The sequence below is a fragment of the Budorcas taxicolor genome, chromosome 18 (assembly GCF_023091745.1).
Source record: "Budorcas taxicolor isolate Tak-1 chromosome 18, Takin1.1, whole genome shotgun sequence".
Classification (NCBI taxonomy): domain Eukaryota; kingdom Metazoa; phylum Chordata; class Mammalia; order Artiodactyla; family Bovidae; genus Budorcas; species Budorcas taxicolor.
Window position 1 is genome coordinate 56,446,964 of NC_068927.1, and position 22,381 is coordinate 56,469,344.

The 22,381-nt window shown below is 52.0% G+C and overlaps 1 protein-coding gene across 1 annotated transcript in view; it reads left to right on the top strand.

Annotated features, from left to right (window-relative positions):
* The first annotated feature begins 7,278 nt into the window (after nucleotides 1-7,278).
* SULT2B1 (sulfotransferase family 2B member 1) overlaps nucleotides 7,279-22,381 on the top strand; it is a 35,740-nt gene continuing 20,637 nt past the window's right edge. Inside the window, exon 1 of the mRNA XM_052656487.1 lies at nucleotides 7,279-7,349. Coding sequence (XP_052512447.1) covers nucleotides 7,279-7,349 — 71 coding nt within the window. The remainder of the gene's footprint in view (nucleotides 7,350-22,381) is intronic.

A 22,381-nucleotide genomic window follows, 5' to 3' on the forward strand; every position in this document is an offset into this window, starting at 1 on the left:
CAGTCCTTCCAGTGAAAAATCAGGACTGATTTCCTTTAGATGGACTGGTTGGATCTCCTTGTTGTCCAAAAGACTCAAGAATCTTCTCCAACACCACAGTTCAAAAGCATCAATTCTTCAACACTCAGTAAATTACACTGGGCCCACCCAAATTACCAAGGGTCACCTCTCCGCCTCAAATCCTTAACTTTTTTTTTTTTTTAACTGGCAAGGAAGATTTTATTCAAGAGTATTGTAATGGTGTTTATTGCAACCGGGGAGAGATTGAATTCAATTCTGCTAAAACAAGAGAGGCAGAGTTCTTAAGCATTGGGGTGAATTAATGGAAGCACTGGAGGACATTGATAAATGTGATGAGACCATCTGGGTTTGCTAATTATTGTTTATCAGAGTTTAGCTCCTGCCTCCCCATGAAGACCTGGAGATGGGGTATTATCTTTCTTTCTTTTTTTTTTTTAAGTTTTGCCCAGCTTTTCATTCTGATAAGAAGATACATATGCATATGCAAGCTACAAACTACCAAATGTGTAATACTGGTGATTTTGCATACAAGTTACATGTTTTAATATCAAATCCTTAACTTGATCACATATGTGCAAAGTCCCTTTTGCTAGTCTGAGGTCACTTATTTATTCATTTATTTTTTTAGCCTGAAGGCTTATATGATCTTAGTTCTCCAATCAGGGACTGAACCCAGGCCCTCGGCAGTGAAAGCAGTGAGTCCTAAGCATGGGACCACCAGGGAATTCCCGATCCGTGTTCGTTCTGAGGGTAGGAGGTAGGGTCACTATTCATTTTTTGCGCCCTACTATATCCCCAGTGCCTGGAACAGCGTCTGGCACAGAACCGGGGCTCTGTAGGAGTTACTGAATGAATGAATGGAACAGAAGGAGCAGGACGGGCAGGACGGATGTTCCGTGGAGCAGGTTTGGGGAGAGACTGAGGCCAAGGAGGAAGTGCCAACCCCAGTTGCCCAGGGCGGGATGATCGAAGGATCAGGGATCAGCTGGAGCAGCAGGGCAGGCAGGAGGCAGAAAAATGGAGCACCAGTGGAGTCCTGGTCTCCAGGACTTCAGCCGGCGCTCACCCACCTGCTCACCCACCTACTCACTGCCATCGCCTTGGAGCACCTTAGGGGGAGGGGGTCATGGGGATGCCCAGCTAGCACAGCTGGTTTGTCTGGTTCTGGCCTCTTGGCCGAGGAGAGCCCTAAGGAAGGGTGAGGATGCTGCTGGGAGGGCCCACCGGAAATCGCTGGGGAGGGACAGCGCCTTTGTTCTTGGGCCCACGCCTGTGGACCCCAGATTCTCATACCCAACACCCTCATCCCAGAAGGCTCCCTGGGCGCTGTCTGGCCCAGCCTCAGGGACCAGAAGCCTAACCTCTCCATCCCTCACCTCCCCCTCTCAGACCCAGGAGTCCGGGTTTCCCCACACGGCGTCAGCACCAGGCTTGATCTCTCAGGATTCCCAGCTTTCTGTACACGTGGGTCCCTTCTTGCCCTGTTTCTTCTTTTAAGACCAGACAGCTGGTAAGGATCCAGGTTCTCAGCCTTCCCTCCTCGCCCGGAGCATCCGTTCCCCAGGGGTCTGTCCAACTCCAGCATCCCAGAGCCAGGGTCCCTCCAGCCGTCCACTCTTCCAGAGAAGGCCAGGTGTGGCCCCGCCCTCGCCCAGCCCCCGCCCTGCTCCTGGAGGGGCGCCTGCGTGAGCGTGTGGGGTGGAGCCCGGTCTACGGTATCGGCCCTGGGGCAGGCTCCTCCACTGGGATGGAGTAATCGGGGCGGGTAGTAGAGACGAAGGTTTCTGCAACGCTGCACACCCCGAGATGGACCCACTGATTAGAGGGCTGGGGGCAGGGAGCCGTGCCGGCTTTGAGGTGTCAGCTGCCTGCCCTTTCCCCACCCCTCCCAGCCTGATTCTTCCGTTCCTCCGCAGAGGAGCCGTTGGTCGCCCTGGGGACAAGGACATCCCCCTGCCTCCCATGACCCAGTCCTTCCCGAGGTCCGGATGTCCCAGTTTCATCTCTGTCTGGGTCACAGGAACCCCAGCCCCCATCCCTTCCTCCCCCAAGAGCCAGGATTCCACACCCCCTGCCCTTCTAGTGGCCCACTTCCTCATCCCATTCAAAGTCTTGGTCCCCCACTCGAAGATTTGGGAACCCTGCCCCCAGCCTCTGCCCTCTGGGGAACCCAGCCGGAGCTGGCCTGTCTTCGGCTTTCCCAGAATTCCCAGCAATTACTAACTTTTAATGGAAAGGTCAGGCTCTGGAGGTGACTGTGGCCCGGATTCTGTGGAAACGTGACCTCATGACCCAGTGACCTCCCTTTGCCCATGTCTGAGCTCCAGGAGCAAAATGGTACATCCTGAGACCTCCTGGGGGCTCTGGGGGAGTCTGGAGAGAACCCAGAGAATTGCGGGGGTGGGAGGATTCTGGGGGCGGGGGTGGCACGCTTGAGAGCTCCCATCTCTGCCCTCAGCTCCAGGCGGGAAGACCACTTTTTGCTACCCTTTCACATTCAGTCCCTGAGGTCAGGTGGAAGGAGGTCCCCTCTGGGTCCAGTGACGCATGCAGGTGATGTGTTCATCTTCTCAGGGGCTCACAGGGTGGAGGGCATGTCCTGACCAGCCCAGCCCTACCTGGCGTTGCTCCCTGCTGCCTTTAAGCCCCCAGGGCTGGGTGTGGGTTTCCACCCCAGGACCCAGGAATGTGTGCTATCCCTGGAAGTCCCCTCTTAGGACCGGAAGAAATATCTCCCAGCTGTCTCCCCAGCCTCTGTGCCTTTGCCAGACCCTGTCTCTGGTTGCTTTGTCCGCTCAGGTCGCTCACCAGGTGTATTTCCCCTATTGGGCCATCCTTGCCCCTGGGAAACCACCCCCTTCCTCTTCAAGAGACTTGAATCTACAGGCATGATACGAAGTAGACTGAAAGTCCCCCAGGCCAGCAGTGTCAACTCAACGAGTATGCTAGCTCTGCGTGGCATTTTATACTTTCTGGCAGCCACATTCTTCTAGGAAAGAGAAAGGAATGAAACTAATTTTAGAAATATGTTTTGTTTAATCTCGTATATCCAAAACATCATCATTTCAACATATCATCAATACAGAAATTACCCATGAGATAGTTCACGTGCTTTATCTCAGTTCTGATGCTCCGCCTCCAAGGGTTAAGTGAAATACAGTCTTCCCAAAGTGTTAATGCTGCATCTAGAAGGACTGATGTTGCTTCTGTTTATTTATTTATCTTTTGCTTCTGTTTTTCAAGTTAAATTTAAGTTGATCAAAATGAAATGAAATGTCACAGGCATCACATTTCTAGTGCTGGATAGCTACCCGTGGCCGGTGGCTCCTGTGTTGGACAGCACAGCTGTAAGGTGTATCTACTTACCTGTCCCGCTTGTGGACCCAGTGCCTGGTCCTGAGTCAGGGGAGGCCTCCCCTGGTCTTAGTCAGAGGAAGAGATGGATGGATGTTTGGAGGATGGATAGAGAAGTGGATGCTGACTGGAGACAGGGATGGATGGAAGCTGGATGAATGGATAGATGGATGAATGGATGGAGCGTGGACGGTTGGATGGATGGATGGGTGAACAGACGGATGGATGGATGGATGGATGGATGGATGGACAGGTGGATGGATGGATGAACGGATGGATGGATGGATGGATGGATGGATGGATGAACAGGTGGATGGATGGATGGATGAACAGATGGATGGATGGATGGATGGATGAACAGACGGATGGATGTATGGACAGATGAACAGGTGGATGGATGGATGGATGAACAGATGGATGGATGGATGAACAGACGGATGGATGTATGGACAGATGAACAGGTGGATGGATGGATGGATGAACAGATGGATGGATGGATGGATGGATGAACAGGTGGATGGATGGATGGATGGATGGATGAACAGGTGGATGGATGGATGGATGGATGGATGAACAGATGGATGGATGGATGAACAAATGGATGGATGGACAGATGAATGGCTGGCTGGCTGAATGGGTGGATGAACAGATGGATGGATGGATGGATGGATGGATGGATGGATGGACAATCAGATGGATGCTGGTATAATCCTATTCCTCCCAGTGCCCACCCTTCCCCCAGAAGCTGGCACTGGGTTTCCCACTCTCTCCTTCCGAACCCCTTCTAAGTCTCGTCCCTGTTCCCAGATGCCAAAGTGCCCCCAACTCCATGTCTGTTTGACCAGGGATGTCCATTCCTGCCCCTCCCCTCCTGTCTCCAGATAAGATGCTATTCTGGTGTCTTCTGGTCCCTCTTGCCACCTCCGTAGGACTCTGGGCCCCTCACCTTCTACCATAAGGCCTTCCACCTCCCCATCCCCATGTTCTGAAGGGACTCAACCAACTCCTCTGTGTGGCACTGCGACCCGTCACCCATTCCCTGTCACCCATTCCCTGTCACCTGTGACATTTCACACACTCCATCCGCAGCATTTATCAAACATCCTACCACATTCTAGGAGCTCCGCCAGGCACCTCTCTTGGGCTACAACTGGGGACAGATAGATAACCAGCCCTGTCTTCAGGGGGTTGACAGCTGGAGGAGGAGACTGTCAACAGGCCAAAGAGCAGAACACTGAGGCTGTCAGGTGGTGCTGAGCGCTGCTTGGAAAAAAGCGAAACAGGAAGGGTGGGGGCGGGGGGAGGTGGAGAGGTTGGGGGAGGTGGAGAGGTTGGGGGCAGACTCTGAGGAGGTGAGACCGGGCAGACTGGTATAAAGGGAGACGTTGAAGCTCGCAGGTGTCTGAGGAAGAGCATGTCAGACAGGGGAAGCGCAAGTGCAGAGGCCCTGGGGTGGGAGTGTTTCCTGCGTCCTGGAACCCCTTCTGCAGCTGGTCCCTGGCCCACTCAGCCACAGCCTCCAGGCCTGCCTTCTCCCTTAAACACCTTCCTTGAAACTTTCACGGGGTCTTCCTGGATTTCCTGGTCCCCCAGGGCTGCGCCCCCAAGGTTTCCCCACCCGCAGTGGCCTTCAAGGATGGGGCACCCCTTTTCCCCTAGACTCTCCCTCTCTTCCGGAACTTGAGGCTTCTGGCTGGCATGCGTGCCCTCCCCCTCTGGTTCTCTGGGGGCCCTGGGGACACGGTTCAGCAGAGGTTCCCGTGGGAAGGGCAGGGCAAGGTTGTCACCTCTTCAGAGCTAAGAACAAAGGGTCATTGAAGGCAGAACAAAGGCCAGGCAGTCCAGACCTGAGGGCCAAGCAGGATGTCTCGCTCAACCCCCTACCATCGTGGTGTGGGAAATCCACTCAGCCCCAGACCAGAAGAGAGAAGTCCCTCTCGATTTCCCTCCTCCCTTTGAGGGAGGCCTTTTCACAGATGGGAACATCAAGGTTGATAGTGAAAGTGGATGAGGTGTGGGAATTCCCTGGCCGTCCAGTGGTTAAGACTGTATGTTTTCACTGCCGAGGGCATGGGTTCAGTCCCTGGTCAGGGACTAAAATCCCGCAAGCCGTATGGCATGCCCACCCCACCCCCAGAAAAGTGGCCAAGGCAGAATTTGAACTTAGTTGAGGTGGCTCCCCATTTCACCGCATCCTAGAGATGAGCCTCTGGGCAGATAAACTGAGAGGGCGAGACGCCCCAGGACATGTGTCTTCTGCCTGTTTTCAGAGTGAGGGTGTGCAATGCTGTGTAACCCTGGGCAAGTCACTCCACCTCTCTGAGCTCCCTGCTGCATCTATTATTTGTCCCACATGCAAAAGATGGGAGACTGTAATTGGTCAGTAAAGAGAGGGCTTCCCCCACCGCCACCGCCCAGTTTTCAAGTCTTCATTGAATTTGTTACCAAGTCACTTCTGTTTTATGTCTGGATTTTTTGGTCAGGAGGCATGTGGGATCTTAGTTCCCTGACCAGAGCTGGAACCTGCACCCCGTGCATTGAAAAGGGAAGTCTTAACCACTGGAAGGCCAGGGAATTCCCAGTTGAGTTTTAAATGATGGTATTTTTGTACTTACTCATCCAAGCAAAATTTCTCTGGCACATACTAGACAGATGAGAAGAAATTTCTAGAATGACACTGCAAAAATATTCATGGTGTTTGTCTCTGCGGGTTGAAGGAGGGTCCCAAGGATCCCTATTTTCTTTCTGGACTTAGTGGCTCAGATGATTTTTTTTTTTAAAAAAAAAGGTACTTCTGTAAAAAGAAGTCATTTCTGGTGAGGAGATTGGGCATCTCAGCCAGACGCCAAGTCTCTGAGGGGTCAGGAGACCAGTAGGTGGGGAGGAGCTGGATTTGGGAGGGAGAGAGCGGAAGGGGGACGTGGGCTTTGCGGAGCCTCTTGTGTGTCAGACACTTTAAGAAGCATTTGAGAAATGTCTCATGCGGTCCTCACAACAGCCTGATGACATGGATATCACTTATAGGGCGGCAGGGGGTCGGGGTGCGCAGAGGACTGACACCCAGGGGGCTGATGAGACTGGTTTCAGGCCGCACCTCTGGGAGGTGTTGGAGCTGAGAGTCAGACCAGGAGCTCTGAGCTTCAGCTCCCCCTACCAACCAGCTCCTGCCGTCATCTGTTGCATCTCTGTAACTCTTTGCATCTCCCACCATCTCTGAGCGTCCGTGTTTCTCGCTCCCCCTCAGCTTCTCCCTGTCTCTGCCTCTCTCCCTCAGTCTCTCCGTGTCTCTTCTTGCCTCTGACCCTGTCTCGGTGGCCTCTCTCTCTCTCCCTTTGGCCCTGGTCGCATCTCAGCCTGTTTCTATGCGTGCCCCTTACAAATGTCAGCCCGCGAGGGCAGATTCTGTCTGTCTGGTTCCCAGTGGCATCCCAACCCTTCCAACAGTGCCTGGCAGACAGGAGGCGCTCAATAAATATTTCTTGAATGAATAAAGGCATGAAGGAATGAATGAACTCTCTGAGATGGGGCTAGCTCCTTGAACAGATGAGCAGACTGAGGTTCCGTAGGGTCACAGGCATGCCCTGAGCCACCAGCACAGAGGGTTCCGTGTGGCATTGTCTGTGACCCCCTGGACTCTGTCCCCAGCCACTGGCGTGGTGCCCAGGAGGTGCCCGTCACCCCTCCTCTCCACCCTCAGAGAAGGGTGGCTCCCTCCTGGCCTCTCCCCGCTGTTGGAGGCGTGGGTAGCAGCTGGGAGAACCGGCTGGATGCGGCCCCTCCCCTTGGGCGTGGAGGTAGGCACCTGGCGGTTCCCCGGGTGGCAGACGCCACCGCTGCACACACCTGGTCCCCGAGCCGTCTGCTCCCAGCGCGTCCTCCTCTCCCCAGCCTCGCCCGCCTGCCATGGGTGAGCCTGCCGAGCCCAGGAACCAGGCCAAATGGGACCCCTATGAGAAAAACATCTCGGCGATCAGGTGAGGCCCAGACCCGCAGGCAGCACGCAGGGAGCCCCCAGAGGAGGTGGCCTGCGGGGAAGCACCAGGAGCCTCTGCAGAGGAGGCCCAGACCTCCCGGAGCCTCTGAACTGGCCGGGCTGTGGCTGGCGCGGCCGCCCTGGGGTGCAGGTCCCTCCTGCGAGGGGATTCGAGGACCCAGGTCGTGCTGAGCCACCTGTTGAGATGCTTGGGGGGTCCTGTCCCTCTCGAGGCCTCAGGTTCCCTGTGTGTCAAATGTAGGACCGGAGGAGGGCAGGGGCTTGGTGCGCCGTCGTTGCCAGGGAAACAGGAAAGCTGTTGTCCCTGGTTTCCTCACAGACACCCCCCCCTCAGAAGCCCTTCTCGTGGGGGTGCTTTCCCTCCAGGGGTTTCTGTTCTGTTTGGGGGAGGATGGGAGAGCAGAGGTGAGCAGGCTTAGATACAGATAAAGCTGAGTCCCCGAGTCCGAGGCTGTGTCGTGAGGGACTTGGGGGCCCAGAGGAGGGGCCTCTGACTCCTCCTGAGGGTGCTTAGGTCAGAGCTCTCAGCGCTTTGGAAGCCTGACTCCCATGTTCCCAGGCATGACTCAGACACTTTTTATAGTCCCCCACTTTCCAGATGGGGAGACTGAGGCTGAGAGGGAAAGTAATGAGACCATGATTATTACGCAGCCAGAAGCGAACTGAATCCCGTCCATCTAACCCTGTCCTCAAGGGCCTCGGTGATACCCCCACAGCTCCATTTCTCAGAGGAGAAAGCGGAGGCTCAGAGGGGGCAGGCAGGGAGCTGCTTAGATGATCCCAACCCTCGCTGCCTTGCACTCTGCCAGGCGAGTCTCCCATCGCCTCCCGAGCCCCTCCAGCCACCCCTGGCTATACTGTTTCAGGTTCTTCTCCTCCCCTCCCTCTCCCTTGTGCCCCCATTTCCCCCAAACTCCAGAGACTGGAGTAGTTGAGGTCCGAGTGCTGTGTGACATAGACAAGCCTCGCGACATCTTGGACTGAGAGTGGCCACCGGGCGGCTTCCAGCTCTGTCTGAGGAAACCTCCAGCATCCATTTCTCTGGGTCCCCTGGGTTCTGCAGTTTCTCCCTCCCGAGATAAATAGGTTCCCCTTCTGGGTTCTCATAGCTGGGAGATTCTCCTCCCACCAGGCCCCGGCAGCCCCCCTCCACTTTGCTCCCACACAGCCAGCTGATCATACGATCCCCAGCCCTTTCTTAGTGAGTGAACTTGACCCAATCACCTGTCCTCTCCCAGCCTCAGTTTCCTCATCTGTGAAATGGGGGTACATAACCCTCATCTATGACACACTCACAGACCTGAATTCTGCAACTCCTTGGGAAGTGACCTTAGGATTGAAAATCTTCTTTTCCACGAGCTTCTGGAATCCCCTGGACCAGAAGAATGCTTCTCACGAGGGCCCTCACCATCCTTTCTGGACCTCCCGCTGCAGACCCCCTCAGACACACGGCATCCCCAGCATTGGGTGGGAACTCAGTGGCTCCCCCACAGCTTCCCCCTTCCAAGGCTGTCAGCTCAGGGTTGGCCCCCATCAGTCCCTGGGCCCGACACCACGCCCCGCCATCATCCTTCTCCTTTCCTTCCTCTCCCTCCCACAGCCCGTCACTCCCCAGCCCTGCTCTCCTGTTCCCCGACCCTCTCCATTTGCATGGTCCCAGCTCTGACCTCATCTGCCCCTCGAGCCTCACCCTGGCCTCCCTGCCTCTAGTCTTTCCCAGAGCTGCTGCACCACTCCTCCCAGTCCCAAGGCCCTCCAGAGCCCGGCACCCTGGCCTCTCCAGGTCAGTCCCCACCCTTGCTTGTACTCCGTCTACCCCAGCATTTCAAATTCCCTGCTTACACCTCACTCTTCCTGCCCTGGTGCCTTTGCATATGCGGTTTCCTCTGCAGAGATTCTCAGAGGTCTCTACACCTACCCGCTGACCATCGCCCCGGCTCAAGTGCCTTTCTTGAATCCCTAGCACCCACAGCAATGGTTTCCCTAAAGCTTTATAAGACACAGATTCCTTTGTCCAGGAGAAATCTTATGTCCAAGCCGAAATACGTGATAGAGATCAAAACCGAGCTGCTACGGCTTAAAATGGGGGAGTGAGGCTGGGGTCCCGCCGCTGCCCATGCTCCCTCTGTGAGAGTGCCTCTCTGCACACACCTTTCCCTCAGCTCCATCCTCCACCTTCCTGGCTGCCTGGGCCTCACCTGACAGCTTCCACATCCTGTCTGACCCAGATCTCACACCTTCAGGCCTTTGCTCCTAAAATGACCTCGCTCCTTCACCTGGCAAAATCCTCACCCAATTTAAGACTCTTGGCCCCCATAGGTAGGTTTCCTGATCATACTTCTGGTTTCAAACATATGCCATGGTTCTCAAAGGTGGACTCGTCCAGAGACAGGGACGAAGCTGGGACCACCTCTGCCATCCTCTGCTGGGGGCGGGTGGGGGAGGCGCCCTGGGAAGGCTCTGAGAATGATGTCAAGGAATGAATGGAGGAGAGACGAGGCAGGCTTGGAGCTGGTGCTGGCAGGATGACTCAGGGTTGGAAGACAGGTGAGGAGGGGCGGGGCACGCAGGGGAGGAGACTGGAGAAAAAGGACCATGGCTGTTGGAAGTGACGTGAATGACTTTCAATGTTAAGGGCTAGAATGGACTCCCAGGAACTGACTACAGCCCACTCCCATTTTTAAGCTTCCCCTTCTCCCAAGCCAGGAAAGCTATGCCATGTATCATTTTTTTAATACAAGCATAACAATTGACTGGGACTTCCCTGGTGGTTCACTGGTTAAGGTTCCTCACTTCTAAGTCAAGGGATGTGGGTTTGATCCCTGATTGGGGAACTAAGACTTCACATGCCGCACAGTGTGACCAAAAACCCAAACAAACGAAAACACACAGTAGTTTTTTTAAAAAGTCCAATTGAAAAAAAAAAAGACTGGTAAGGATTTAATTCAGGATGGTTGAAGGGGGAGGCCAATGGTACAAGGAGGAGCCCAGAGCCTTACTGTTTGGAATGTTCCAGTAGTTCAGGTGATAAAGAATCCGCCTGCAATGCAGGATACCCAAGTTCGATCCCTGCGTCAGGAAGATCCCCCAGAGCAGGAAATGGTAACCCACTCCAGGGTTCTTGCCTGGAGAATCCCATGGACAGAGGAGCCTGGCGGGCTACAGTCCGTGGGGTCACAAAGAGTCGGACACGACTGAGTAGCCAACACATATGCATACATACACACGCATCACAAATCATGGTTTAGAAATGTTATACGTGTTCCATGGAGACGTGTAGGTATCCAGCGGACTAGAGAGGGCTCATTAAGTGCAAAATTAAAATTTTAAGAGGAAGAAGTTAGAAGCAAGAGGTAAGCAAAACCCAGGCAATTATGCTAAGTTTCAGGAGGCAGAGATGATGCAGGGACAAGCCCAGAGGAGGGTAATCCCTAGAGAATCTTTTTAATATCACTTTGCTGAGTATCTTCCACCCATTATCTCATTTAATCCACAACAACCGGTTGAGATTAAGCCATGTGAATGATTAACTATGATCATTCTATTTATGATGAAGGCCACTGAGGCCCAGAGAGGTTGAGTGACTTGTCCAGGGTCACAGAGTTGTCAAGCAAGATGTAGTCAGGACGTGAACCGGTACAGGCTGACTCTATCACGCCCTGGAAGGGGTGGGCAGTTACGAAAGGAATTTGGGAATGAGCAAGGTGAGGAAGCAGGTGGATCTGCGAGGCAGCCCTGCCCAGACGGGAGGCTTAGTAGATATATTGCTGCATTTCCTGGAAAATGGTGTGCGCTGGGCTGCACCTTGACCAGCCCTTTCCCAAGAAGGTCAAGGCCGGAAGCCTCGTGGGCAATTGGATCTGTGCTTGCTGCACCCCTCCCCTCCCCTCCTCTCTCTGATCTTGGAGAACGTTCCCCAAGCAAGGTCCTTTCCGATCTCACCCTCTGAGGGCACCAAACCAGGTTTTACAGCCCCGGCTCCTCCTTTCTTGAGGAGGGCCAAGCTACTAGGACGATTTTAGGACTTTGGGACTTTAGGGCTTTGAGACTCTGTGCTTCCACTGCAGGGGGGAAGGGTTCGATCTCTGGTCTCGGGAAATAAGATCCCTCATGCTGAGCAGCACAGTTCAGTTCAGTTCAGTTCAGTCGCTCAGTCAGTCATGTCCGACTCTTTGCGACCCCATGAATCGCAGCACACCAGGCCTCCCTGTCCATCACCAACCCCCGGAGTTCACTCAGACTCAAGTGCATCGAGTCAGTGATGCCATCCAGCCATCTCATCCTCGGTCGTCCCCGTCTCCTCCTGCTCCCAATCCCTCCCAGCATCAAAGTCTTTTCCAATGAGTCAACTCTTCGCATGAGGCACAGCCCCCCGCCATAAAAAATTTTAAAGGCAGTAAACATGTAATCAAACCTTGAGCTTGTTGCCTGGGTGGAATTTGGGCAGGCAGAGAGGAGGTGGGTTTCTGGGCCTCCATGAATGAATCAGATGCCCTGTGGAGAACTAGAGAGAGATGCTCACATCCCCTAGCTCCTACATTCCCTTCTACCCACCACTCACCCCAAGCAGGCTGGGAGAGGGGAGGGAAGGAAGTCTTTCGGTCTCCACTTGCTCTCCAGAGGCCAGGGAGGGGGTGGTGGGAGGCGGGCCTGCATCCCACCTGTGGCTGCAGTCCTTCGCAGGGATCAGGAAGTGGGAGCATCCAGGCCCTCCTTGGAAAGAATGAGAGAAGCCCGGTTTGCCAAAAGTAGGCTCTAGGGGAGGCAGAGTGGGCCCTGGTGGACCATCAGTGGCATCAAATGCCAAGACAAGAAGGGAGACCCTGAGGACTTCCCTGGTGGTCCAGTGACTAAGACTCCAGACTCCCAATACAGGGGGCCTGGGTTTGATCCCTGGTCAGGGAACTCGATCCCACATGCCGCAACTAAGTCTGCATGCTGCAGCTAAAGCTTCTGCATGCCACAACTAAGACCCAGCGCAGCCAAAAAAACACAGGCCCTTAGTCTCACTGGGAGGTCTGAATCAGAGGGCCTAGCAGAGGGCCAGCTACTCGTGGGGTTACCTGGACCAGTGCCCCTGAGGACTCTGCCCTTGCAGACAGGAATGCCTGTGTCAGGAGTCACGCAGCCCGCAGGAAGGCAGGCCTGAGTTCCAATCCGGCCCCGGACACCCACCAGATGGAACCCACTGGGCACACAGGATCCTCCTGGGAGTTCAGCATCCGTGAAACAGATGATGCCCCGGGACAGGCTAGACTCGCCATACTCTGCTGAGTCAGGGATCACGGGGTTTTCCTTCCTCCTTCTTGGATTCCTGTGACCACTTCTGAGCCAGGAGACCGGGTGCCAAAAAGGGTGGGGACGGGGTGAAAGATGGTAATAATTATGACCTTCCTAAGCACTGGCCACGCGCCAGGCTTGTGCTCGGAGCTTTGTGTGGGTGCTTTCCCATTTTCACAACCGGCTTGTGAGGGTGGTGCTGTCAGGGTTCCCATTTTACAGATGGGAAAACTGAGGCCCCGGAGAGGACTCATACATCTGGGATTTGTTCCAGAGATATTGCTCTTTTATCTCCATGCTAGAAAAAGAGGTCAGAGGGGGGCCTTGAACTAGAAGGAGGGGCTACTCCTCTGGGGCCAGCACCTTGGGAGGGGGCTGGTCTACCTCAAATAGGGTCAATGAGTCTGTGGTCTGACCACCCTCCAGACCAACACTGCCCATAGATACATAACCCAAGCTCCCTTGGTAAACCTTGTCTTAGTCCTACAAAAAAAAAAAAGGTAAAAGAAACAGGTGAAATTAATTTTAAGTCTGTTGCTGTGGGTGTCGCTTCAGTTGTGTCCAGCTCTTTATGACCCCATGGATTGCAGCCTTCCAGGCTCCTCTGCCTGCTGCTGCTGCTGCTTCTGAGTCGCTTCAGTCGTGTCAGACTCTGTGCGACCCCATGGACGGCAGCCCACCAGGCTCCACCGCCCCTGGGATTCTCCAGGCAAGAACACTGGAGCGGGTTGCCATTTCCTTCCCCAATGCATGAAAGTGAAACGTGAAAGTGAAGTCGCTCGGTCGTGTCCGACTCTTTGCGACCCCATGGACGGCAGCCCACCAGGCTCCTCCATCCATGGGATTTTCCAGGCGAGAGTACTGGAGTGGGGTGCCATTGCCAGGCTCCTCTATCCGTGGAATTCTCCAGGCAAGAATACTGGAGTTGCCAAGCTTTCTTCCAGGGCATCTTCCCGACCCAGGGATCAAATCTGCATCTCTTACGTCTCCTGCCTTGGCCAGGAGGGTTCTTTACCACTAGCACCACCCGGGAAACCCAAGTTTAAGTATGTATTTTATTTAACCCAATATACCTGAAATAGTATCAGCCTTTAGGCTAAAGGCACAGCACGTGCAGAGTTCCAGTGGTGTGGTGGAGCATGAAGTGTGTAGGGAACAAATTGAACTTGCTGCTGGGAGCAGAATAACCCTGGCTGTGCTGGTGTGGGGACCCAGTGGAAGGGGGGCAGCGCAGGTCAGCGAGCCCACAGAGAATCTGCTGGGCTTCGAAGGACAGAGGCAGGGATCCAGTACAGGGAACACTGAGATTTCGAAGAGAGTAATCCACAGACAGAGCTAGACTGTGGTCTATCACCGTCATCAAAGTAATAATCAAAAAGTCATTGAAAAGTACGTACAGATTTTAAATGTGCGAGGAGAGCCAAGGGAAGGGAAAAAAGGAACGAGGAGGAAGAACTGACCTTATCAGATTTCAAAGTCTATAGTTACTATCATCCAAAGAGTGTGATGCCCTAGCAATTCCATTGCTACTCAATAAGGGGCCCAAGAGAAATGAGAATGCGGGTTCCACACGAAGGCAAAGGATGGTCCCAGTGGGTCTGTGGGCACTAGCCCAAGCTGGAAACAGCCATGAACAGGAGAAGGGGGCAACATGCCGTAACCTAGTCCTACCGTCAAATTCTACTCAGCCATGAAAAGGAACAAACTCTAGATGTAATGTGCATTTATGTTTATACAAGGATGCACATCAAAGAGGAGTATGTTAAGCAAAGCCGGGTGCCGCTGAGCTGGCTCTTCACATCAGGTGCCCAAAGTATTACAGTTTCAGCTTCAGCATGAGTCCTTCCAATCATTGGAAAAGACCCCGATGCTGGGAAAGACTGAAGGCCAAAGGAGAGGCAGGCAGCAGAGGAAGAGACGATTAGATAGCCTCACCGACTCAAAGGACCTGGATTTGAGTGAACTCCGGGAGACAGTGAAGGGCAGAGAAGCCTGGCTTGCTGCAGTCCCTGGGGTGGCAAAGAGCTGGACATGACTGAGCAACTGAACAGCAGCAAGTCAGATACCCGAGTGCTTTCTGTAAGTTGTTAGCTCTAGAAGGTCCAAGACAAGCCGAGTCGATTTACGATGGAAAAGCTCCGAACACCGGTAGCCTCGAGGAGGGGGCTAATTGGGAAGAGGAGGTTTTCTGGGGTGATGACCTATTCTGTATCATGATAACGGGACTTTCCTGGTGGTCTAGTGGTTAAGACTGTGCTTCCAATGCAGGGGCTGTGGGTTCAACCTCTGGTCAGGGAACTAAGATCCCACATGCTATACTGCTCGGCATGGCCCCCCCAAAACTTTTAAGTGTATTGTGATAGAGATTTAGATTACTTGGAGGTATTATGCATTTGTCAAAACTCACTTGAAATGAAGAGGTTTCGAGAAACAAAGTCATTTGTTTCTAAGTAGGGGAATTGCCTATGACATTTATTTTCTTCTCTATTATTTTTTGTATCTTCCAAATGTCCTATACGTTATTTTTCGTGAGCAGAAAAATAATGATTCCAAAACTTTAGGTGATAATAATTTCCATATATCATTAAAATAATTGAAAACATGAAAAACCAGATTAGGAGTGTCCCTCAACAGGAAAATAATGTCAAAAAGGTGGAAACGGGATGTCTGTCTTGCAGCTATGAAAAGTGTTTTTTATTGAATGAAAGATTCTTTAAATTCTGTAATTTTCAAAACTTTCACACACAACTTCATAAAATCCCATAATAACTCTTTTATCATTTTTTGACATTTATTTTATTGTTATTGAATTTCAGTTGCTTTACAGTGTTATGTTAGTTTCTACTGTACAGCAAAGCAAGTCAGCTATATGTATACAGACATCCACTCTTTTTCGGATTTCCTTCCCATTTAGGTCGGCACAGAGCGTTGGGTGGAGTTCCCTGTGCTACACAGCAGGTCCTCGTTAGTTACCTGTTTTATACCTAGCAGTGCATATATGTCAATCTCAACCAATAACCCTTAAAAAATTTCCCTCCCCCTGCCCCTCCCTGCTTCCCTCTCCCCACTGCTAACCACTAGTTTGTTATCTGTGTCCACCAGTCTGCTGTTTTCTGTTTTATTCACTAGTTTGCTGTATTTTTGAGATTCCACATATAAGTGATAGCTACAGTATTTGTCTTTCTCTGTCAGACTTATTCTACTCAACATAATGTCCTCCGGGTCCATTCATGTTGCCATTTTGGCAAAAGTTTCTTTCTTTTTTATGGCCGAGTAGTATCACACACACACACACACACACACACACACACACACACACACACACATATGTATATCACATCGTCTGTATCCATTCATCTGTTGATGGACACTTTTTTGGCTTCTCTACCTCAGCAATTGTAAATAATGGTCTGGCAGCTATTTTTAAAAAGGAGGTGGCTACAGATTTGAAAAAATTGCCATAATAAAAAATCAGCAAGATGCAGAGGAAGGTGTAAGGTCTGATATCGATATTGTTTAGAAGGAGGATGAAGGGCAGCAGAGAAGAGATCTCAGTGCCCACACCGTGAACAGGATGGCACGTACTTCTGTAAGGATGGTTAGGTTTCACATCAAGCTGGTAATACAGGGGGCCCCTGAAGCTGGCATGGCAGCGTTGGGGGAGGCCATTAACTTATTAACAGACCCAGAGGATAATAAATACATATAACTTATTAATAAACCCAGATGATCAATAGATACAGAGATACGATCCAACAATTTATTTTCCTAATTAGATTTTCTTAAAAAAAAAAAAAAGGAAAAAGACGCCTGTGCTATATCCGGGCAGTCTAGGGGACTTAAACTCCCCTCCCCAGCCCCCAGGCTCTCTCCCATCCCCACCCACCCATTGAAGTTCATTTCAAGCTCATATTTCACCCCAGGTGCGCTCTCCTGATCACATGATGCCCGGTCTGGGCTCTGCCATCCTCCACCCCTGACTCCCAAGTCTCTGGAGACATCTCGCTGATCCCACCAGCCATGGGGCGGGGGGCGAGCACCTGGCAGCCACAGCTGCCCCGATCACAATTCAGAATTCAAGACGTGCAAAGACATAAAAGGGAAAATTCTAGTTCTCACAGCCCCCCCCAGACACAGCTTCCCCAGACCCATCCCCTGAGTAACCACTTTTAATACTATACTGCCAGAAGATTTCTAAGTGTGTATCTTGTCTTTACTTACTTATTTGTTATTGTTTATTATAAAATCTTTATTTTTGGCTGCTGGATCCTAGTTCCCCAAAGAAGGATCAAACCCATGACCCCTGCAATGGAAGAGCAGAATCTTGACCACTGGACCACCCGGAAAGTCCCACTTACTTATTTTTTAAACATAATTAAGACACTTTTCGGAGAAGGCAATGGCAACCCACTCCAGTACTCTTGCCTGGAAAATCCCATGGACGGAGGAGCCTGGAAGGCTGCAGTCCATGGAGTCGCTGAGGGTCAGACACAACTGAGCGACTTCACTTTCACTTTTCACTTTCATGCATTGGAGAAGGAAATGGCAACCCACTCCAGTGTTCTTGCCTGGAGAATCCCCGGGACGGAGGAGCCTGGTGGGCTGCCGTCTATGGGGTCACACAGAGTCGGACATGACTGAAGGGATTTAGCAGCAGCGGCAGCAAGACACTTTTATTTCTGGCTCTGCCCTTCGTCTTTTCACTCTCTGCAATATCTCAGACATCTTCCCAAATACATGCCATCTCCTTACTCCTCCAACCTTTTGTTATGAAAATTTCAAGACCTAGAAAAACTTTGAAGGACTCATCCATGGCACACCTGCTCTGTATCCACTACCCCTACAGCTTTACTATACTTGTTTTATCATAGATCTGTGCATCCTTCTATGCATCCAGCAATTCTTACTGGTGATGCATTTCCAAGGAGTAAACTGCAGACGTGGGAACACTTCACCTTAAGCATTCCAGGCTGCATATTATGAAATAGACTTCAATACTTGTTTTCGGGCTTTTTGAAAATAGATGATGTTTATATTCCGTGCACTGCACAAATCTATTAAGTGTGCCATTTTGAGAAATGCATGTGTAGTCCAAATCCCTATCAAAACATAAACGCCTCCTTTCCAGTGGCTGGATTCCAACGTTTTGCCGGCCAGTGATTTATTCACTCAGTTCTGATTTATTTAACCAGTTCTCTTGTTCAGAGAACATGTTTATACCTCTTATAAACAAGGTTGCAATTGGTACTTTGGTACCTACAACATCACCTCACTTCAAGGGCACCCATCTCATAAATTTCTAGAAATCACATTCATTTGTGCTTCCAACAAATACAATGGAGTGCCGCTTGCCTGATGCTGATTCTTGGAGGTGGGACATGGGAGACGCAGAATTTCTGTTCCCTTGTAGCTCTATTACTAGACAAAGAAAATAGTAACAAAGTATTAAAAGGGCCGTGAAAGAAGCAAACAGGATGCCGCCCGGGTGAAAAAGCACATCGACCAGGTCTGCTTGAGCGGGGGGTGGCTTGTATAAGACAAATGTTGCCAAACGATCTCCCAAAGAGGTTACTCTGATCCCGTCTCCCCGGCTGCCTGCCGCAGCCCACAGCAGCAGAGGGGAAGAGCCCGCTTCTCTGAGCTCTGGCCAAGGCGTGAGTCATCCCACGGAGGTGGAGGTGGCCGCAGGAGACGCGGGCGCGTGCCCCAGATGGGCTCCAAGCGGAGGAATTTCGGGAGGGGAAAGAGAGAGAACAGTCCAGGCAAAGGAGGGCGGCTGCCACTGCACAGGGTGTCCTGGGACTGAGGGCACTGAACCCAGCTCAGGCTGGAGGAGCCTTGGCACCGCTCTCCCTAGACAGGCAGGCAAGTTGACCGCAGGCACCCGCTGTGAGTCAGCAGCACCGCGCTGCGGAAAGGCGGAAATACTCCCCTTGCAGCCGCATCGCGTGCTTGGAAGCGCGGGAGTCGGGGCGGAGGGGGTGGGAGAGTTCCCCTCCCACCAGCTTCCAGAGTCGCAGTAGCCTGCCGTCTCCCGCTTCCTTTGCACCCAGTATTCCCTCTGGTGCCCACACTCGGCTCTGCCCTCGCCTCCTGCCGGGCTGCTCAAAAGTCACCTTCTCCGAGAGGGACCTCCCCTGACTCCATCCATCTCAAATTACAAACCCTTCCGACCCCAGATGCCTCCTTTCCCTCACCGGCTTCATTCCCGCCCCGCCCCCCATCACCATCCCATACACTACATTTAAAACATTGGGTTAATTTTATTGTTCATTCGAACGTAAGCTGCGATAGGCTTTTTTTTTATTGTCAGTTGTACTCACTTTTGTATCCCCCTATGGCAATCCACTCCAGTACTATTTACCTGGAAAATCCCATGGACAGAGGAGCCTGGTAGGCTACAGTCCATGGGGTAGCAAAGAGTCGGACACGACTGAGCCACTTCACTTCAGCCCCTACCCAGCGACGGGGGAGCCTGGTGGGCTGCCGTCTATGGGGTCGCACAGAGTCGGACACGACTTAGCAGCAGCAGCAGCAGCGGTGCATACCAGGGATTCAATAAAATACCTGTGGGCTGAATGAATGAATTTGCCTCATTGCAGGCAAAAGGCCTAAAGCTCCCTACACCGAGAGCGCTCTTTGGACATCAGACTGGGAGGTAGGTCCCTGGGAAAGAGGCCTCCAGTCTCTGCCCCCATTCCTGCTCATTCTTCAAGTGAGACCAGAGAGGGTTTGCGAGTGGCTTCAGGTCACACAGCAGACCCGAGGCAGGCCTATAAAGTAGGCAGGAGTTGCATTGTTGCACAATTCTGTGTCACCAAGAGGGACGCTGGCCAAGAGGGTGTCTTGTTATAATGATGGCTAGTGGGAGTTAAGTCTTTATATAAAGAGTTGTTGTTTTTTTTTTAAGTCAATCAGTAAAATTGATTTTTGTACTGGGGGGCAGTGTATAGGTCTATGAATTTTAACACATATATAGATTTGTGTAACCATCACCACAATGAGGACCAAACCCACACCATCACCCCTTTGTAGGGACCCCTCCCTGCCCCATCCCTAGCTGCCCTCTTCCCTTCCACTGCCAACCTCCCGCCCCCACAGCTACTAATCTATTCCCTGTCCAATACCTGTTAACAAATATTTATTTATTCGGATTCACTGGGTCTTAGTTGCGGCACGCGGAATCTTCGATAGTCATTGCAGCTTGCAGATTTTCTTTCTTTCTTTTTTCTTCTTTTTAAGTTGCGGTATATGGAATCTTTAGTTGCAGCATGTGGGATCTAGTTCCGACCAGGGATCAAACCCAGGCCCCCTGCATTGGGAGCGCGGAGTCTTAGTCACTGGACCACTGGGGAAGTCCCCATAGACTTTTGTCCAAAATGACACATTCGTTTCTTGTTGCCACAAACTGAGTGGCTTAAAGCAATATGAATTTGTGCTCATCCATTTCTGAAGGTCAGAAGTCTGCAATCAGAGTCACTGGGCTAAAGTCACTGTGTCAGCAGGGGGCGTTCCTCCCTTTTCCTCCTGTGCCTTTTTCAGTTCCCAGCGGCCACCTCCATCTCTTGCTTTGTGGCCCTTTCCTCCATCTTCAAAGCCAGGTGCGTAGCCTCCTCCAATCTCCTTCCTCTCTGGACCTCTGCTTCTGTTATTACATCTTCTGTCTCTGATTCCAACCCTCCTGCCTCCCTCTTAGAAGGACCCTTGTAATTCGGGGCACACTAAATTCCCTCTCCATTTCAAAGTCCTTAACACGGCGCTTCCCTGGCAGTCCAATGGTTAAGACTCCACAATGTCAACGTAGGGGATGCGGGTTCGATCCTTGGTTGGGGAACTAAGACCTCGTGTGCCACGTGGCCCAGTCAAAAGATTTAAAACACACACACACTTTAAAAATTCTGAACATAATCCCAGTTGCAAAATTCCTTTTGTGGAGCAATGGAACACACTTGCAAATTCCAGAGACTGGAACATGGACCTCTTTGGGGGGCATCATTCAGCCCACTACAGGCGTATAAATGGAAATATACACATTGTGACCTCCTTAGACTGGCCTCCTTCACTTAGCCCAATGCCTTTGAGACCCATCTGTGTGGTGGTGGGTATCAAAGGCTTGTTTCTTGTCATTGCTGAGTAGTATCGCATGGTGGGCGTGTACCACTGTTTATCCACTCACCCGCTGAAGGACATTTGGATTCTTCCCCGTTTGGGGAGATTATGAATAGGGCAGCTATAAACACTTGAGTACTCATGTTGATGTGAACATCATTTCTCTTGGGTGAATTCCCAGGAGAGGGAGAAACTCTGCTTTAAAATCTTTGCTTATATTAAGATATTTCATGGAAGTCTATTAATATACAATTATTGTTGTTGTTTAAGTTGCTAAGTCATGTCCGACTCTTTGCGACCCCACGGACTGTAGCCTTCCAGGTTCCTCTGTCCACGGAATTCTCCAGGCAAGAATACTGGAGTGGGTTGCTATGCCCGCCTCCAGGGGATCTTCCCAACCCAGGGATCGGACCGACGTCTCCTGCAGGTCCTGCGTTGGCAGGCAGATTCTTTACCGCTGAGCCACCCGGGAAACCCTGGTATACAGTAGAGTACTCACAATGGTCACACACATGAGTTAAACGGTCCTGTGACCAAGGGGAAGGAGGTGGACTCTGAGACCCGGGTTATGTGCGTTGCCTGAAGCCAAATCGGTGTCTTCCTGACCCCCCTCCATTCTCGAGCCCCTACAGCCTGTGCCCAGGATGAGCTCACCTGAGCACAACTGAATGGCGAGTGGGGAGGGGCTACCCCCATGGTGAGGGGCGGCTCAGGGTGCAGACTGCAGGGCCACGCTGCCTGGGTTCAGACCCCAGCTCTGCCCTCTGCAGCTGTGTGATAGCAGCCTAGTGACGCTGCCTCTTGGAGCCTCTACTTCCTCATTTGTAACTCGAGGGTAGCAATGTCGGGTGGCCTCCTAGGGTTGTTCAGGGGATAAGCAAATTAAGGCTTATAATGGAATGAGGAGTGTCAGGCCAGGAAGCACTGTGAACGCTATTTTTATTTCTTCAACACACATATTTACTTATTTGGCTGCACCCAGGACTTAGAAGGCAATGGCAACCCACTCCAGTACTCTTGCCTTAAGAATCCCATGGATGGAGGAGCCTGGTAGGCTGCAGTCCATGGGGTTGCGAAGAGTCGGATACGACTGAGCTACTTCACTTTCACTTTTCACTTTCATGCATTGGAGAAGGAAATGGCAACCCACTCCAGTATTCTTGCCTGGAGAATCCCAGGGATGGGGGAGCCTGTTGGGCTGCCGTCTATGGGGTCGCACAGAGTCGGACACGACTGACGTGACTTAGCAGCAGCAGCAGCAGGGCTTAGTTGCGGCATGTGGGATCTAGTTGCCTGAAGAAGGGTCAAACTCGGGCCCCCTGCATTGAGAGCACAGCCTTAGCCACTGGACCACCAGGGAAGTCCCTTCAACAAAAATATTGATGGATGGCACCCAAGTTCTGATACAATTCCCCTCCACCAGGCTGTCGGGCCTTGAGCTCTGGGCCAATCAGAGATGAACAGGAATGAGAAACTGGAGGCCAAGAGACTGGGGAGGAGGCTGGGTTGAGGATCCAGAGGGCAAGGAGGAGAGCTGAGCTGGACTGGGGTGGTGGGGACCGAGAGGAAGAGCCAGGGCCTGAGGGACTGGGAGGTCAGGGGTGGCAGGAAGGAGGGTCACCA